The 18816-nt window shown below is 38.4% G+C and overlaps 1 protein-coding gene across 2 annotated transcripts; it reads right to left on the bottom strand.

Annotated features, from left to right (window-relative positions):
• Positions 1 to 130: 130 nt before the first annotated feature.
• On the bottom strand, positions 131 to 14207 carry LOC133857108 (CBS domain-containing protein CBSCBSPB3). 2 transcript variants are annotated; one of them, XM_062292238.1, is made up of 14 exons: positions 13939 to 14207; positions 13689 to 13857; positions 13480 to 13612; positions 11825 to 11995; positions 6491 to 6569; positions 6278 to 6391; positions 5690 to 5756; positions 5401 to 5506; positions 5225 to 5283; positions 4611 to 4714; positions 4403 to 4533; positions 2982 to 3064; positions 2794 to 2883; positions 131 to 609 (listed from the first exon to the last, which is right to left on the bottom strand). In XM_062292238.1, exons 1-14 carry the CDS (start codon positions 14076 to 14078, stop codon positions 454 to 456), a joined length of 1602 nt encoding a protein of 533 aa, XP_062148222.1. In that variant the 5' UTR covers positions 14079 to 14207; the 3' UTR covers positions 131 to 453. The 2 variants fall into 2 exon arrangements, 1 of the variants encoding a protein (XP_062148222.1); XR_009898304.1 differs by lacking the exon at positions 131 to 609 and adding an exon at positions 4076 to 4128 and having other exon boundaries at positions 2842 to 2883.
• Between the last annotated feature and the right edge of the window lie 4609 nt (positions 14208 to 18816).

Below are 18816 nucleotides of genomic sequence, written 5' to 3'. Positions count from 1 at the left end.
ATAAAAAAGAACACACCCCATGACCACATACAGCAAATTGAAGAGAATCTTACAAAATATTTATTGAAGAAAAAATGCATTACATCGTGTATAATATAAGATAATAAAGGATTATTTATAAAAAAACATATTGGCCATCAAGAAGAAGCATAGGATTGATGTAAGTATATGTGTTAGTAGTTTTGTGGAACAATGCAGCCTCTATAGTTTATAGAGGTGGCGAAAAGAATCAAGTAGACTTGGATGTCACGTTTAACAGTGAAAGTAAAATCATCTACATGGGACACAAATTTCATCCCAAAAGTAACTATTACTAGACAAGAGGACTCTCTAATTCTCAACGTTTGGACAAAAACAAACCCCTATTACACTAGAACACATTTGCATTGCTCTGTGCAATTCCAACCATGAATTATTTGTCAACAATCACTTCATGAGAAGAGAGTAGTATCCTCAGACCTTTGAGCGCTTTAAGTAGACCAACACACCAATGCTTGTTAAAACCACTGCACTTGCCAAAATGCCAGAACTAAGGGACACCCACTCAGATCTCTGGATGGTGGATGTACACTGGCTTGATTCAGAGAAGTCCAGATGCAACCTTAAAACCTGACAAACACACGACATGATCAAAATCTTAAAGAAGATGATAAATAAACGCTAACTAATCATGAACTTTAATAGTCAAACATTTTCCTGTTTTATATCATCTATAATCTATAATCACCAACAAGTATTCTGTGATATCATTTTTACTAATATAATACCACATACAATAGTCACATAAACTAGCCAAAAGAGCTGGCGGGGTCGGAAACTTAAAAACCAGACAAATTAAGGAAAGTCAGCAGCAGCTGCCCAGTGGTAAAGAGTATTAAAAAGAAAAGACATTAAATCCAACACCGTCCTCTCCTCTCGCCGTCTTCAAAACTATATAAATATCCATCTCAACTCAACAAAGCCCAAAGCCACATCAATATTGCTATATAGCATCCTCTTTTACCATTCAACACCATCCACAGCCATATCCTCCCTCGAGTCGACCAATCACACTCAGTTCAACCAGCTGGTTCTATATTAGGCATCATAAACCAATAAAACAATAATATTGTGCAGAAGATTTAGGTATGGCATGTTTGACCTCTTAAATCACTTACTCCCAAAATTTCAGAACAAATTTCATACTTGAGCAATCCACGTAAATTATACACCATCCACCAACAACTTTGGTAGAAAAATAGAAATGCTATAATCAACTCAAAAAATAAATAAAAAATAAAAAATCTTGGTGTATAAGAAATCCTAGCCTCTTTACAGAAAGATCTCACTTAAACACTATCTTACTCCTGCAGCTAATTTTTTTTTTATAAGAAAAGTTTTTTTTAAAAGCGTAAGGCGCCCTTAAGTATATTGGAAGTATACACAGAAGCAACCAAAAGCTAGCCAAAAGAAGAGCCCAAACAAACCCAAAAAAAAAAACCCAAAGGAGCCCAAACAAACCCTATAAACCGAACAACCCAAGACCACAAAACCCACCAGAGAGAACACAACCCTACGTCATGGGATCCTTTCCTTTTCGACGTCTTGAGGGAGCGCTCACATCTCCATAGTTAATGGAGCTTTTCAAATTCAAAAGCTCCCTCTTGCCTATGGTCTTTTTGCGAGCTACCAATTGATCTCGATAAAAATTCTCTGTAAAAGCATCGAGAATTGCCAAAGACTCCACGTCAAGACCATCATCCATCTCCCAATCCAAAGGCATCCCATCCCAAAACTCTTCATCCTGCTACCACACCACGACCTCCCCAAAAGGATTGAACCCAACAGGCCACTGTTGAGACTGGGTAATGCCGTTGTCCCTCACAACACCAACTTCTTTGTCCTCCGAAGTCGAAGATGGGGCCAACTCAGAGGGCAAGGAGAGAGAGGTGGAAGGGGCTAACACAGCCGGCCTCAGGTTGAGAAATCATTTCCGAAGGAAGCACTTCTTCCCATTGCTTGCTTCCTTCTTCTCATTGCTCGTCGTACCTGCAGAAAACTTCAAAGGGGGCGCTGTAGAATCTTCCTTAGAATTAGGCTATGCAACCAAAGCCTTATTACATGAGCCACAAGACTTCTTCAAAGCTTCCTTGGAATTTGCAAGTAGCCCATCGTTCCACTTCACTAGACCTTCCCTGAGATACCTAGCCTTCCGGTAATAACATTGGAAGGGCTTAGAAGGCTGCAACACAGGGAGAGGAGCGAATTTTCTCACCCTTCTCGGCCACCCCTGTGAGAGGAGGAGGGACGAACCCAGAGCTGCAAGGCACAGTGGCAACATCAAGACCATGTCCACCGAAAAAACCAGATCCAACAAGGGTAATCGCCTGATAAGACTGTGTAACCAGCGAAGGAGGGAAGGAGAAAGGAAGGGACGGCTCGACAGTGGCCTCCTAAGATAAAGCGGCAGGATTGGAGCAACTAGGTAGAGGGGCTGGAACTGGAACAGGAGACAAGCCCGAACCAACCCAGAAGCTGACGGCAACGAGAGCTCCGACTCTAGAGTTACCATACAGAATGGTCTCAAACAACAGGGAAAAAAAATGGCAATTACAATAAAGAAAGCAACTCCAAGCACTGGATTGCCTAGTGACACTCGATTATCAAACATCTATCAGCCAAAAGAGGGAGAAAAGGAACCTAGAGCGTAAATAATTCAGAGAAATCACTATTCTTTTCCATGCAAAGTCCAAAAGTTCCAAAGCAAAAGGATTAGATCCAAACTACAAAGCAGGCACAAGCCAAAACCATCACCTTCTGTCCTGCTGATCTAGCATGGCTAATAGCAGCAACAAGATCAGCATCAGTTGCAAGTAGAACTCTATCACCATCATCATCTTCATACTAAGAAAAACAGAAATAAATAATAATGAATTAAAAGAAAAAAGTAAATCCCTGTACAACACAAAGCAAATCAAAACAGAAGGATTTTAGAAGCTCACCATAAGCTTAGGGCAATCTCTATCATTACCAGCACCAATCCGTTGCATGACAGCAGATACCAGCTCATCCAAATTTTCAGTACCTGAAATTTTATCACCATGTTATTTTTGGATATGTGTGGGTACATTTGATAGCATTTTCCAGCATACATCTGCCAATCAAGAGCCTAAAAGTAAACAAAAATTTGTTGCAAAAAGGGCCTTTACTTGGAGTAAAAAGCACAAATATTTGTCTGTCACTACCATAATCAGTCACACAATCCAACTTCACTTCTGCACCACCACTTTACATCACCTAACACCAACTTCCACCAGAACTGCTATTGCCACCTCACAACCAACATAAAACAGCTATCAACATGCAACCACTATGACCTCCAATACATATTCAGGAGAGAGAGAGAGAGAGAGAGAGAGAGAGAGAGAGAGAGAGAGAAAAGAAAAGAAAAGAAAAAACCCAACACATGCATCACTACAGATCACCTCAGCCATCACCAACTCCACCATTGAACCACACCTGTCTATCATGCTACTTATGCTTGCAATGAACACTCATAAAAACACTAAGCCAACTCACCATTGAACCACTTATGCTTCTTTACAAAAAATTGGTTGGGGGGGGTGGACAGAGAGAGAGAGAGATTAGTAAACATGCTTCTCCCAATTGAACTCTACCAAACAACAGATGATACAACTCAGCCATCACCATCTCCACCATTGAACCGCCAGCTCACCACCATTTTGATTCCAACCCCACCCAACTTCCAGCACACTACCATCAGAACAATACTGCCATGAACACCCTCAAACGACCACTATTCCCCCCAATAACACCATTCCAGAATCTTTTGACTACTCTTAATGGACTTATCTTGGGATATCTAAAGGTAAATTGTGCTGTTATTATGGGACAACGAGAATAAAAAAAAAAACATGAGAGAGAGAGAGAGAGAGAGAGATGAAAAGAAGGTATCCAGCGGGTGTAAGTGTGCATGCATAACATGCCTTTTCCAATTCAACTCTAGCTAAAAGGGGACATCTTGCATTCTAACCTCTTCAAGTACTTTTTAGAAATCATTCTATTAGATGCTTACACTTTAAGATATACTCCCTGCATCCTATAATGAATGTCATCTTCAGCCATTGTCTGTCCACATATAAAAAAGTTGAAGTTACTCCTACTTCCCCTTTTTAGCTCAACTTTGAAATTTGTGTCCTTTATATCAAAGAATTAAATAAAACAACGATAATTTTGGAATTTGAACATACAAAAGCTTGAACTGTCAAGGCCTTAAGTATTCTCCTTAAAGTGCTTGTGTTTTGTTTGTACAAAAAGACATTATGTGATGGAGGGAGTAAAAGAGTACAAAAAATAATTCAGATCTCTGCTTCTTCCAAAGATCCTGTCCTTGACCACTCACCAAAATTGATTCGATGTACACGACCCTTAAGATCCTCAAATTTGAAGGCAAATGAATTTCCAAGACCAAGAGACGGATAGGTAAACTTCCCTTGTTCTGTCCCATCAGAAGCCATAAATCCAGACAATTCGCTGTAAACAATATCCAGCAGAATTAGCAGCAAAACCAACTGGATAACCAAATAAAGTCAAGGCAGCAAAAATGAAACCTATGGGTGTCATAATCATCAGGCGGCTCTAAAGCAAGTGCTGAGTCCCAGAACTTTTGCATCATGGTGTTCGCCATCTCATCAACTCCAGAGCCATTTTCAACCTAATGAAGTGAAAAAAACAAAAAAGGTCACTAGTAATATTTTTAACAAGATTTCAGAAAGATGAAATGAAGGCAATACAAAAATAACAAACTAAATTCCTAATGACATACTCATGGTTTTTTCATTTTAAGGCCTGAAGATCTTAATGAGTTTGATTTGGGGCTATTTGCATTCCCTTTCTGATCTAACTTAAAATGTCATTCAATGTAACTCAATTTTGGAGGGAAAAGCCACCTCAACAGGCTCAATCAATTTGCATTAAAACACCATCCACTTGATGAAAAAGACAAACTTGATTAAGGGGACTTTATTGCTCAAATTAAGACCTAATTCGAATTTTCTATACGTAAACATTAGCCAATATTTTTATGATAAACTACATAGAATAAGCCTACTCCTTTATGTTTTGTGATTCAATAAAGCAAGGTGAAAACCTTAAAATGATTCGCTCTATTCTGGAAAATACTATTCTAAGCATGCAACTTGGAATCAGGAATTGAATACTTTACCATAGAGAGCGCCGCATGAGTTATCTGGAGAACATCTACACAAGCAGCCACACATCCATCTGTGCAACAGATGTCAGTCATTTTTTTAATAATAAAGCACTTCTCATAAATACATCTTTTAATAACAAACTTGATATCCTTGGTTTAAGATCTGGGGCTAAAAAAGCATTGCTCACCTCTGTCTAAAACAGGAAGATGTAGAAACTTCCCATCATGCATTACATGCAGGGCATCAAGAATTGTTGTATCTAACGTTGCACATTCAGGATTTGGCGTCATTACCTTGAGAAATATATTAGACAAAGAGGGAAATCCAAAAAAAAAAAACAAAACAAACCAGCAAACACAACAACTTAATCACTAGTGAGATCATGCTAAGTATCAGCAGCTTTTAGAACTAAGTATGTGCTAACCACACATTGCAAAAGTAAGAAGTAAATAAATGATAGGATTTTCACAATAAACCTTTTCCACCAGAGTCAATTCAGGAGAGAGGTTTTGTGCCACCGCTCGCATAAGGATATCCTTTGAACTGTAATACAGTGGCATCACAAAATGATAAGCAAACACCAGATGATATTTCAAAGACAAATTAAATGTCATCCAAAAGCTACAATTTGACGACACAAGTATGAGTGCTGTCATCAGACATTAAAACAAGTTATCGACATGAGCACTCCCAAGATTGTAAACAAAGAGATATCACTAATGTTTCATTTTTATGAAGTAATGATTTTTTTTTTATAAGTAAAGTAGTTTATTAAAAGAGCACAAGGCGCAATCCAACTACACAGGGAGTATACAAAAGAAAACACCCCACAAATTCAAGAATGAGAAAGGAGGGAACAAAAGTCTACAAAGTTAGAGATATTGAGAAAGGCATTTGCAGAGATCCATTCAAACAAGGATTTATATATATAACTGCATATTTGTGTTTATTAATATATGAATTTATATGTTCTGTTTGCAGATAGACCCACAGACATCTCAGGCCCCAAAATATTACAGAATAGCCACTGAAAAAGATAAAGCCTATTAAGGAAAGAGTAATACGTAAGTATCCCCTGAATCTTGTTCCCCGTCATAATAACAACTGAATTTACCCGCAGCTCCCGCATCTTTTTGGCAGCAACATTTACAGGATCTGATGGAGAGACAATTGCAACCCTGAAAACATACAAAGCTACAAAACTGGTAACACTACAAAATCTATATAAACACTATTTTCTTTAATGAACAGATAAGCAAGTAAAGCTTAAAAGGTACTTGGTATTTTCAGCAATGATAGTTGACAAGGAAGGTTTGAACATCCGCTCCCTCAATGTCTCTATAAATGCATATGGAGCTGAAACAGTTGATAAACAGAAACGTTAAATTCTAACTTTCATATACTCTGTAATAACCTAGTAAAAGTAGATGTTGCAGTCTCCTAAACATTAGAATAATAATAAAAACCAGTACATTGGCCACAATCTTTAGGGGAATTCTGATAATGAAGACTCCTCTATCTTTACTGGATTGGATTTATCTTAAAAGAATTTATACCTTAAATTGAAACCTTTCTATGGCCTCTTATGTGAGAAAACTCCTATAATGCCAACTCTCAAAGGGAAAGAAGCTCACAATTAGTAAGAGATGGTCCATCTTGTCCTGGTCAACGTGGAATACCAGTCATATTTTTACAATTACTTGGGAACAAGAATTAGGGTTCAGCATCCTATTTTCTGTTATTTTGTGGCGATTTGGTTGACTGCTGCCTAAAGCTTATGCCAAATATGGTAAGTTAAAAGTTAAAGCTTCTGAAAGGTTTGCTGTTTAAGCATGGAATATATAAATCCATAAAATCAGGTGATTTCCAATAAAGCTTGTCCTAATCCAGTCTGACTTACCAAAAAAGCCACACAACTTTGTTTGAAAACTTTTGTTTTTCAGATACTATAGTTCACTGATGAGTGTTGCATGCCCACTTCTACTAGGAAAAACCCCCAAGAATCTTGCAGGTGGCTTAAGCAAATGTGAACATATAATAGAACTACTTCTAGGTTACCCCCTCAACCATCAAAAGGTTTAGTTAGGGTATTTATAACACAACCTAAATTTTTATTTTTATTTTATGAATAATAATTTATTATTAAAAAAAAAAAAGTCAAAGCAAGTACACGGAAAGTATACAAGAGATGCAACCACACTAATGATGTCTAAAGTTTAAAAAGTTAACAAGATCTACAAGATTCGAGAAGAATTTAGGTACATAACCTACAACCGAATCTAAGAGAGATCTCTAAGCAAGTTGGGCTCTAGCTCTAAACTAGGTAATAAAGAAAATAGAAAGCTCAAAAAGATGTCTTGCTCTATCTACTATGATTCAAAAGGAGGTAGTACAAGTCGAGGTAGAGTAAAGGGGAGGGCTTATGAAGCTTAAGGTTTTATCTTGGAATGTACGAGGGTTGCATGAAGTTGAAAAATGCCGTAAGAGTCCAGAACTTGCTCAGACAATGGAGGGCAGATCTTATTTGTTTGCAGGAACCTAAATTGGAGTTCATTTCCAGTAATGTCGTCCGTAGTTGTTTGCAGGAACCTAAATTGGAGTTCATTTCCAGTAATGTCGTGCGTAGCTTGTGGGGATACCAACACATGGATTGGTGTTACTTAACGACTAGAAGGGCCTCCGGTAGTATCTTGCTCAAAAAGTTGTATTCTCTAAGATTGAGACAAGGAGGTGAAGACAAGCTACAATGGGTTCCTTCCAGAGGGATGTTTGATGTGAGATCTTTTCCTATAACGTCCTAGTTCCTCATGAGTGCCCCTTTCCCTTAGAAGCGTATTTGGCATCATAAGGTCCCTTTAAGAGTGGCGTGTTTTGCTTGGACAGTCGCCTTAGGGAAAATCCTAACGATGGATAAACTATGAAAACATAATGTCATTATGATTGACTAGTGTTGTATGTGCAAAATAAGTGGGGAGACCGGATCATCTTCTTGTCCGTTGTGAGAGCACAAGTGCTTTGTGGATTGTTATCTTCAATCACCTTAGGTTTGCTTGGGCTATGCCTAGAAGAGTTCTTTTTTTTTTTTAAGTGCAAATTTTATACATAACAACGTAAGGCACCCTTAGTACACACGGAGTATACGAGAAACAAACACTTCAACACTAACCCGCCCCAGACAACATCCCACAAAACAAACCAACCCCTAAAGCTCTCAACCCACAAGCATATCCTCCCGAAAATGCTCCTCATCAAGGGCAGAGAGGAGTGGATTTGGGGCATGGGCCGGTGATGTCCAAGCCTCTAAACCTCTACTTCCGCAAGTCCAAGGCTAAGAGAGTCGGTGCCACCGCTGAAGAGTAGTTGTCAGATACTCTTGGCCTTACGGGTATGCCCCTTCCTGCAGTTCGGGAGGCTGTGACGTTGGAGAACATTGATGCTAGGTGCTAGAAGAGGAAGGAAGCAAGGCTGGTTCTGGTTGCTAGTTCTGCGTTGGGTTCTACTAGTTCAGGGTTTTCTCTTCCTAAATCTTCGCCTGAGGTGGGTTCACCGAAAGGTAGGGTTCCTCCAAAATTATCCTTGGAAGACTCTACGCCTAAGACTCTGATTCAGTACAAGCGCAAATGCAAGGACATGAGGAAGCCGAAGTTGGTCGTGGGTCAAGGAGAACATGATGATGTGGGCTTTCTCAAGCGGGTGTTTCTCAAGTCGAGCTCGTCCTCTCCTTTCCTGGCAGATCGCGGTGATTCTGCGTCGTCCCACGTCTCTAGCTCGTTGCTTGATGTTCCTTCGGTGGTTGAGTCTACGGGCGGTGTCCAGTCTTTCTCTCCTTTGGAGTGGTCTCTGTTATGCTTCACGATGGGGTTCAGGTCCAAGGGGCATAACAGAGAGCTTTAGGAGTGGTAGACCTTTTCGCTTGTTGGAGAGGGCTGGGAGGTAGTCCTTAGTGTGTAGCTATGTAAAAGTTGGTTCCACCATGCCTTTTGTGGTGTCCTTGGAGGGATAAAAATGATAGATGTTTTGAAGATCGCGAGAAGACAGTGGCGGAACTACATTCTTTCTTCTTCTAAACTCTTAACCTCTGGATAGCTGCTTTATATTTTTATTTGCCTAGTTTTCATGATTTTCTCAACTTGTTTTCTCTTTCTAGCTAGGTGTTTATCTTGTAGTTAGATTGCACCTTTTGTGCTTTTTTATGATATTTCGTTTACTTATAATTAAAAATAAAAATGAGATCTCAAAGAGTGGGATTTTCAATAGAGCAAATCTAACTCGCAATCCTCCCCTCCACATTAATTGTTCTAGAATAACTTTCCAGATAGCCTATTTGGAATGTCCCCGTCCTTGGGTCTTTAAATAGTGTATCAGCTCTAAGATATCGCTAGGCATGATCCATGAAACTCCGAATAATTTTAGAACCAAGTGCCAAAGATTGCTAGTAAACTCACAATGGATGAGGAGGTGATTTACTGTCTCCTCATCCTTTTTGCAGAGGCAACACAATTAACAAGAGGAAGACCCCGTCTTCTAAGATTATCAATAGTGAGGATTTTTTACCCAAAGTTGCCATACAAGTGAAGAAAGCAATGTAGGACAGAGCCTTAACCTTCCAAACGTTTTCCCATGGGAACAAACAAGGCTATTCAGACTGTAAAGATTTATAGTAGCCCTTCACTTCAAAGTCGTGATTGCATACTAGGGTCCACAATATACTATCTGTCACCCTCTGATGAGTTTTCAAGGAGTACAATAGGTCGAGGAAAGCATCAAGGGACTCCATCTCTCAATCCTGGACTACTCTGAAGGAACTCGAATTCCAATGGATATAGGTGCCGGAGGAGTCCAAATAATCTAACACTAAGGCCTCTTTGTCACACACTATTAAGTAGAGTTTTGGGCCTGAAGACTTGAGAGCCACTCCTTTGCACCAAAAATCATGGCAAAAACGAATACGAGGCCCATTCCCAAACCTTGTAGGAGACAAAGTTGGAAAATTTTCCTCAACCATGCCTAATATTCCTCCAAAGGCACACCCCATAGGGCCCTTGAGATTCCTCTAAGAGCACTCCCATCAGTTTCCCAACCATTTTCCCTATATTTAGGGGACAAAACTACCTTTTGCTTCCTTATAAAAAAACACCCCACAATAAATTCCCTAAATTTTCCTTATATCAATTAAATACTATTTTTTACTCTTATTTTATTATCTTTTCTCTTTCCTACTTTTATTTTTTTATTATTTTTTTCTTCTCTCCTCTCTTGTCATCTCTGTCTTCTCTCTCTCAAAACCCACCAGTGCACCGCCCCTTCTTCTCTTCCTCCTCTTCTTTTCTTCTCCCTTTCTTCATCTTCCCGATCCTTCCTTCCTCTCTTCTTTGTGACCCAAAACAAGTAGAGTGAGAGAACCCGGGAGAGAGACCGAATTAGGGAGAGAGAGAGAGCTTGAGGAAGAGAGATCGAATCAAAGAGAGAACCGGAGATGCAGAGAGACCCGTGGGTCTGATTTCCGGTTGCCTAAGAAGAGACGCAGTGAGAGAAAGGTCCGATCTCTGGTGGGTGATGCCGGGTCGACGCCGTAGAAGTTGAGGGCGCAATTCTAATGGCTTGAGGTGCGAACTTCCGGTGAAACAAAAGGAAATTTTCGGTGGAATTCCGGACATTTCAAACTGTGAAATTTTGGTGGAATTCCGGTAGAATTCTGAACTGTGAATTTTTCGGTGATCCTAGGGCTTGGGGCTTTGCTGTGGTTGAAGAAATTTCTGATTTTGATTGAGTTTGAGTTTTGACGGGGTGGAGACGATGGAGGACGGGAAAGGTGGAAGGAGAGAGGAGAGAGAGATGGTTTTTTTATTTATTAAAATATTAGGTTGGGAATCTACAGTAACCATGCAAATATACATGGTTACTGTAGATTCCCAAGGAGATCATGTAAATTTAGGGTGTCTGATGGAGGGTTTTTTTTTATGTTTTTGATGAAATTTTCCCTAAATATAAGGAAGGGAACCATTTTAGTGAGTCTAATGGGAGTGCTCTAAACACCAGTCCCCTCTTTAGATCCCTTAATTCTCAACAATCACTCGTCTCCTTAGAGAGTTCTCTTCTAGAGCGAATCTCTAAAGCCATTTACCCAACAATTCTTTATTAAACAACATGAAGTTTTTAACAGCTTCCTTCCTCTAGGCAAGGCCACAATTCTCTCTCTCCCTCTGCTAGCGGTGGTGCGTGAAGACAAATTCTATAAAACAAGCCAAATTACTAAGCACCTAAAGTTGCAACCAAGTGATTATACAACTTTGTGCATAAGTTAGAGTACATTCGTACTAATAAAAAAAAAATCATAAAACATAAGGAATACATACTTTAGTCAGTTTCATTAACTTATTTGTTTATATACTTCTGGCAAATCCTCTCAATACTCGCGCAGGGGGGGGGGGGGGGGTGGGGGTTGGGAAGCCTCAAAGGAATGTTTAAAATTAAGCTTCAATTTAGTCTATAACATAGGCGTTTTCTCAAACCAAGAGTAGAAGTAAGTGTTTCCTTCAAGAATGCATGAGTGCAATAACATCATTCAAAGATAAACAGTTATACTAGTACATGTGAACTTATCAACCAACCAGAAAAATTGCTTCCCCACTGACGTTCCACCCCTTCAACTGCAGCAGCAATTGCACTGCCCTGTTCGGCAGCCTTCTCCATTCTAGATATAGCATCATAAAGACATTTCGTAATATCTAACAAAGCAATAACTTCACCATTTTCTACGACAGGGAGGTGTCTGAATTTGCCTGTTATCCAAAAACTGATTTTACATATAGGCACACCCAAAAAATATATTTAAAAAAGACAATATGACAGCATACATACAAATATGATTTTGAATTCAATAAAGTGAAGGACACAAAGAAACGACTTTAAAAATAAAAAGGATGTGATATCATGTCCATTGCTGATAAGGAGATAAGAAACAAAGAAGATAGCAAAAATTACCTCATGTTACCATCAAAATGCTTAAATGCTCAAGTGATAACATAAAAAGTAAAATCAAGTGATAACATAAAATGCTTAAATGCCAAATCTTTTGAGAAAAATAAAAGAAAAGATCAAAAGTTAGTCCTTTTTGTTTAGTTGATGTGATTTTTGATTCATGATGAAAAAGGGGTTAAAGATCTTTGGGAAATTCTGCAGAGTTTTAGTGTTTAGGAAAAACCTGTTTCCAAAAATTGATATCAGAGAAAAACTCTTTCTTTTTCATGAGCATGTCAAGATGATCAAAAGAGTCCAAGAAATTGCCACCATAAAGTTGAATTCAACTAACACAACAAACATTTAGGGTTCCAAATAAAACTCCAGAAATGTGTTCATGTCTTAAATAATAAACATCAAATAGAAAATGAGTTTACAGGTGTATATAAAGAATCCCCACTAAGCTAGCACCAAGAGAGAGGGAGATAGAGCAGCCATGGGTTTGTAACATAGCTGCAGTAAACTTGGCAACAGCAAAAACGCATACCAAGTGCGAAGGAAAGAGCCTTTGTTGCTTGAGTGATATGCGGGGGAACTCACATGTGTGGCTCTTAGGGGGCAAAAGCTAGGAGTCATTCTATCCAAATATCATATATTTGGAGCTCAATATGAAAAATAAATTTTGTGAAAATTATTGAAATCCAAAATAAAATAAATGTTTGATGGCAAAGCATGTTGATAGGTTAATTCAATAACTGGAAACCATTACAGCCAATGCCCAACTATCTTAGGTAAGATTTCTTTTCTTTTTCTTTTTTTTTTTAACAAAAGAAAGATCATATGAGATCCTTTGGGGGCTAAAAGGAACATAAGGAAAAACACCAATATGAGCAACTGACCCAAAGAATGCAGTAGCTTGTTTCATTCTAGGAAATTCTATCATGACCAAGTTCCAAGGGCCGTGGAGACTTATAATATCTTCAGAATTACTTGGAGTAAAAAGCAGGGTGTCAATTATTGATTCAAGTAAAAAGTGAAAGCAGAAGACATGAAGCAGTTTCTTTTACTTCCCACCAGTCTATTTCAGTCTATTATCCAATCAAACGGTAAAAATTCCCTCTCTCGACAGACTGACTCGAGCACTGAAGAGAAATAAGCCTCAGATAGCTATATCTCAAGCAATATATATAATAAATTGTTTTGTCATGCAGATTTTAATTTATAACAAATCACCAACTTGAGTAAGCCCCCAAAAATAAACACGACAAATTTTTTAAAAAAAAATGGCTAAAGATATAAAGCTCACCTTGAACCATCTTCTGAAGAGCTTCAATGGCTAGCGAATCCGAAGTAACAAAAATAGGATTGCGCGTCATGATTTTGGATACTATCGTCTGCTCCGGCCTCAAACCCTCCGCTATAACCCTAGTGGCGATGTCCTGACCGCAAAAGACCAAAAAACATATGAGCCTGATAAAATCAAACAACCCAAACCAATAAAAATCCTAACAAAACCTTATCAGTAACTATTCCAGAAAGCAAGGCATTGGCATCAGTCAAGAGAACAGCGTCGACCCGACGAGCTGCCATCCGCCGACAGGCATCGGAAACGGTAGTGCCCTCGGGAATGGTCAGGGCTTTGGACAACCTGAGCTTCTTCACCGTCCTTTCCCCACCCAGAGACCTAGAAATCCATCCACTATCCTTCAGACAACATATTGAAGAGTAATTTTCCTGGGAAACAAGCAAGAATTAGGGAACTTACGATTGGGGGCCAGGAGGAGAAGAGGGTTTGGAAGCATTTCCGTCGTCGGGAGTAGCAGATTTCCTGACAGTGGAGGGGCCGCGTTGTTTCCGGCTCACACTGTTTCTCCTCGGCCCAGGAGGCGCCACTTGGCTACTCATCTTCCTCTCTTCTCTGCTATCAAATCAGATTATCCACAGAGAGAGACAGAGAGAGAGAGAGAGACAGAGAGCCAGTCCCAACCCTACCCCTTTTCCTCTTTTGAACTGACGTCTGACGTCTGAGTTCAACTGAGCTTTGTGTTTTAAAAATGAGTAATCATACTTACACATTTTCTTCACAACACCCGCACAATGTGCTGACGTGTAAAGGTATTTTAATTATTTTTTTGGGATTTGATTATTGTACAACACTAATACAACAACTGCACAACAACTCCTCACATGAGGATGGGCCCTAGTATGTGGGATCCACCCTCATGTGAGGGATTGTTGTACAGTTGTTGTATTGGTGTTGTAAATCTAACATTTTCCTATTTTTTTTTCTTTTCTCATTTATTTCGGATCTGAAAACTAGTTGGGGGGCCCGTAGCTTCTCTCTCTCTCTCTGAAATGGCTCCCTTTGTCTCCGACGCACACGTCCTTCTCTCTCTTTGGCCGGCCGTTTCTTTTCTCCGGCGAATTTGGTGACCGGATCTATATCCGGCGCACACGCTCTCTCTCTCTCTCTGTGAAACGGTCGTCCTTTCTCTTTGGCTAGCCAGTTCGTTTCTCCGGCGAATTTGGCGGCCAGATCTGTCTCCGGCGAAATCAAAAAAAGGTACTCTCTCTCTCTCTTTCTCTCTTTCTCTGTTTCCTTGTTGAGCTAACATTTTTATGGGTATACTGTTTCTCCATGTTTACAGATCTCACTGCCGTTCTCTGTCTCTCTCCGCCGTCGTTCTTCTCTACCGATGCCGTCTCCGTCGTCGGCGACTCTCTCTCGCTATAATTATTTGATTGTGAGAAAGATGAGATTTTTATTGTGAATTATACCTGTTAATTGTTATCCAAAGCTAAGAGATTGGTCATGTTGCATTTTGTTTTACGGTACAGGGAGTGTTTGTATCATAGGAAACTTGCCTTTTGTATTTGAACGTTGTGTTGAAATTGTTGCTTGCAAGTTTCTTAAGAATTATTGTCTGAGACTTTTAGTGGGACTTGGAGAATAAGAAAAAATTGGTCCTTGAATCTCAATATTTTTTGTTTTTTGGTCTCATTGGATTTAGATGAGAACTGATATGAGTAAATCAACTCCAGTTTTGTAGCTGTGGTCCGGGCATTGGCCTTGACGTTGTCAATTAATTTCAAACCTTAAACATATGTATGATTTAATTTAATGTTTAAATATTATAATTAGCTGGCATAGGTGTTTACACCCATTTGGTTTACCTCTTGATAGGTGATCTTATGCTGCTGTATTTATTTTTCATATGTGGTTTGATAACTTGGTTTTTAGCTCTAAGTGGAACACATGGAGTAACTTGGTTCCAACCTCAGCATAGGTTAGGCAAAAAATCCTTGTTTAATTCATGATTGATTTCCAATTTCTCAAGCTCAGTTTTGTGATTGCTCCTCATTTTTCACACTGATATGTTCTATTCCATCCTATTCTCCTTGCAGGGGAATGTCATATGTGTGAAAGAATGATTCTTGTGTACATGTACAAAGCTAATAATCCTCATTCTTAGTGTTGTCTAACAACATTCTCTTACCATACATATTTCTGATCTAGCTGCATTTATTAGGCTAACCATCCTCATCATGTGGGGAGTATAGACTAGTAGAGAGGATTTGCTACTTGTTACCTTTTTTTTTTTTTTCCTTAAACCAGCCAACATTTCCATTGTGAATATGTATGGAAATGACTGTCAAATTGAATAGGGTTTTATTGAGGGAAGCGACATACATGTTATTGTACGAGTGTTTCCGCAAAGAAAATGGTCGGTATTTTGAACTTGTTAGTAGCCAAAATGATGTGCATGCATTATCATTTTATGTGTGCATTCATGTCAACATTTTCCTTTATCTTTAAAGGTACAGAATGTTAGCTTTAAAGCAAGGACATGGTTGTTCACAGTTCACTCTATTTATTGTAGATATGATTTAGACCTCAGATTGAATTGTGTGATGTAGTGAAAGAGAAATTCTGTACAATCTGAAAAATGCCATTTGCAAGGGATTGTAAGTAATTTTGGTATAAGCATTAATATCTAGAAATGGTGTATATGGCCTGTTGTGTCACCTTATTGATCTTTGGGCTCCACCTTTCTTACTTCCCTTCCAAAATGAATACACTTTTTAGGAACACAAATTAATCTTTCTTTTACGTAAATTACGTGTAATATTATTTAATATGAGTTTGAATTTGTTTTCAGATGTGCGTTTGGCCAAATGGAATTGACGACTTCCCCAAAGAGCCCGATACATTTGGAGGGTTAATGTCTTTATTTCTACCGCCCTGTTTTAATTCCTACTCAAATTAGCTTTGAAAGATGTAGTACTAAACCAATTTCACTTTTCAGGTTTCTAGTCTCTGAGCTGCACGCAGTGAAAAAACCTGGCCCCGAGAACAAAGAAACCAATTACCGATGCTATGTTGTTAATGGTATTTGATGTAAATTTTTGTTGCCATTAAAGATGGGTGTATATTTATGTATATTTGGCGTACATTTTGATGGGCATTTTGATATTAGTATTTGATGTGAATGTATATTTGATGCTGAATGTATATATATTTGTACAGTTAAGGTGCGGAATGCATATTTGATGTACATTTTGATGGGCATTTTGACATTAGTATTTTGATATACAATTTGATGGGCATTTTGATGTATACATTTTTTGAGCTCTGGTGTATGAATTGAACTTTGAAATTAGAGGAATGTAATATGTGCTTAACTTAGTAAAAAAAAAAAAAAAATCCTATATTACATTCATCTAATTTCAAATTCTCCTCCATGATTTGGAGTTTCATTAACATTTGAAAGTAGCTTTTTATTGCAAACCAAATTAAGTGCTTGAGAAAGTTGAATAAATATATATTACATTGTACCCGCCCTGCTTAGAACTCGTTCTAATATCAGCATGGCGCCATGGACACCGAAACAATAACGTTGAATATGCCCTCAAAATAGAAGATTGGCATAATCAAAGTAACTTTTAGTCCATTCTCTATCTACCATATTAAGTATGCTCCTAGCAATTATAACAATCCCACAACAAAAGCAAATTGGTATATTAACTACTAAGGAATCTCCTGTAAAAGTTTTAGTGAAAGCAAATTGCTAAACAAAAAATGTAATTCACCATACTACAAATGAAACTGCATTTCATAGAAAAAAAAATGTAAACCCATGCAAACTATTCAAACAGTTAGTGACAATACACTACATCAGTACGAAGTAGGGACAAACTCCAACCTTCATTACAAGTAATAGCCAAATATCTGTTATTATTCGGCAAATAGCACACATACAATAAACATCAATCCCACAATTAAAGTACAACCACTATAGCAAGCCATCACTGTCCGCTTATTCGTGTTATATCTTTCTTGTGAAGTAGTTCTAAAGCTACTGCTATTGGTTCTACATCTTATGCGTTATATTCGTCAACCCCATGAAGCTCATGAAGCTTCTTGGGCGGTCCCATTAAATACCAACCAAATACCAACCGCAAAATGCCTCCTTCAAGTTGGATCAGCATCTGGAACATCAAACAAGCAGAAAACCTAATTTAGAAATTATTGTGTGAAATCAATCATAGAACAATTTAGTGCACAAGGTAAATCCTATTCTATAAAGGGAATGTGGTCAATCACTTACGTCTTTGCAGCCTCATGTATTCAGTTTCTCTTCTCTCCAAATTCCTCAGCATCTCCTCCTGCTCCTCATTTGGTACCTGAGCTTCGAAACCATCACAAACAAACAGAGACCCAAACTCAAAAAACAAAAAGACTGCAAATTTGTATCTAATAAAACAGAACCACTCCACTTGCTTCTAATTTGTATCTTATAATATTCTCCTCTATCCATCAAGTTTCTCATACCCCATAATATTTCTTTTTGAATTTTCAGCTTTTCAGATTGCAAGTTTCTCATGAATTATGTTGTGATATGATGGCTTGAATTATGAGTTTTAAGAAAAAGAAGTAATATTAATATACCTTGAGACATCAAAGACACAACAATTGAAACAATGTAATCCCAAAGAAGCAATTGCGTTGTCAAGCAACAACCTCACAAAAATAAGAATGACTCGGGGATCCACCTGTAAAAACCTATAACCCCTTCTGTCCTTGCAATCTTTTTGAAGGAACCAAATAGCCCTATGCTCTGGAATTCTGCTTTTCTAGTCTAAAAAGGATCAATAAATAAGTTCTCTTTTAACTTTCAAGGATGATCTATTTATTATTGGATCAAACCCCATCTTCAGTGGCAGTATAAAGCTAGAAATGTACAGAGTCATATTTCCCAAGGGAGAATCAATGCCAAAATTGCTGATCCACTATCCTAATCAGAGAAAAGGATAATCGCCTAATGGTTGTCCCACCTAAGTAAACATATAAGTGGAAAGACAATGTTTGGTACCAAAAGGAAACTTTTTTAAACCCATTTATTTGACAAAAACAACTTTCATAAGAGCCAATTTTGATACTCTCTCTAAAATTGATTTCGAGGCCTAAAATCACTTTTTGGATTGATTGTTAACAAACAGATCCTGAGTGGGATCCTCAGAGGGGTGGCTTGAACATGGTCCTATCCTTCAACGTTTTCTGCATGAATTACTTCTCCTAAGACTCAAACTCATGCACACTCATGCTTGGCTGCCTGAAACTTTACCATTACACCAGACAATG

Source organism: Alnus glutinosa, chromosome 14, assembly GCF_958979055.1.
Source record: "Alnus glutinosa chromosome 14, dhAlnGlut1.1, whole genome shotgun sequence".
NCBI lineage: Eukaryota > Viridiplantae > Streptophyta > Magnoliopsida > Fagales > Betulaceae > Alnus > Alnus glutinosa.
The sequence above is the reverse complement of the archived record's forward strand: the minus strand, read 5'-3'. Positions and strand labels throughout refer to the sequence as shown.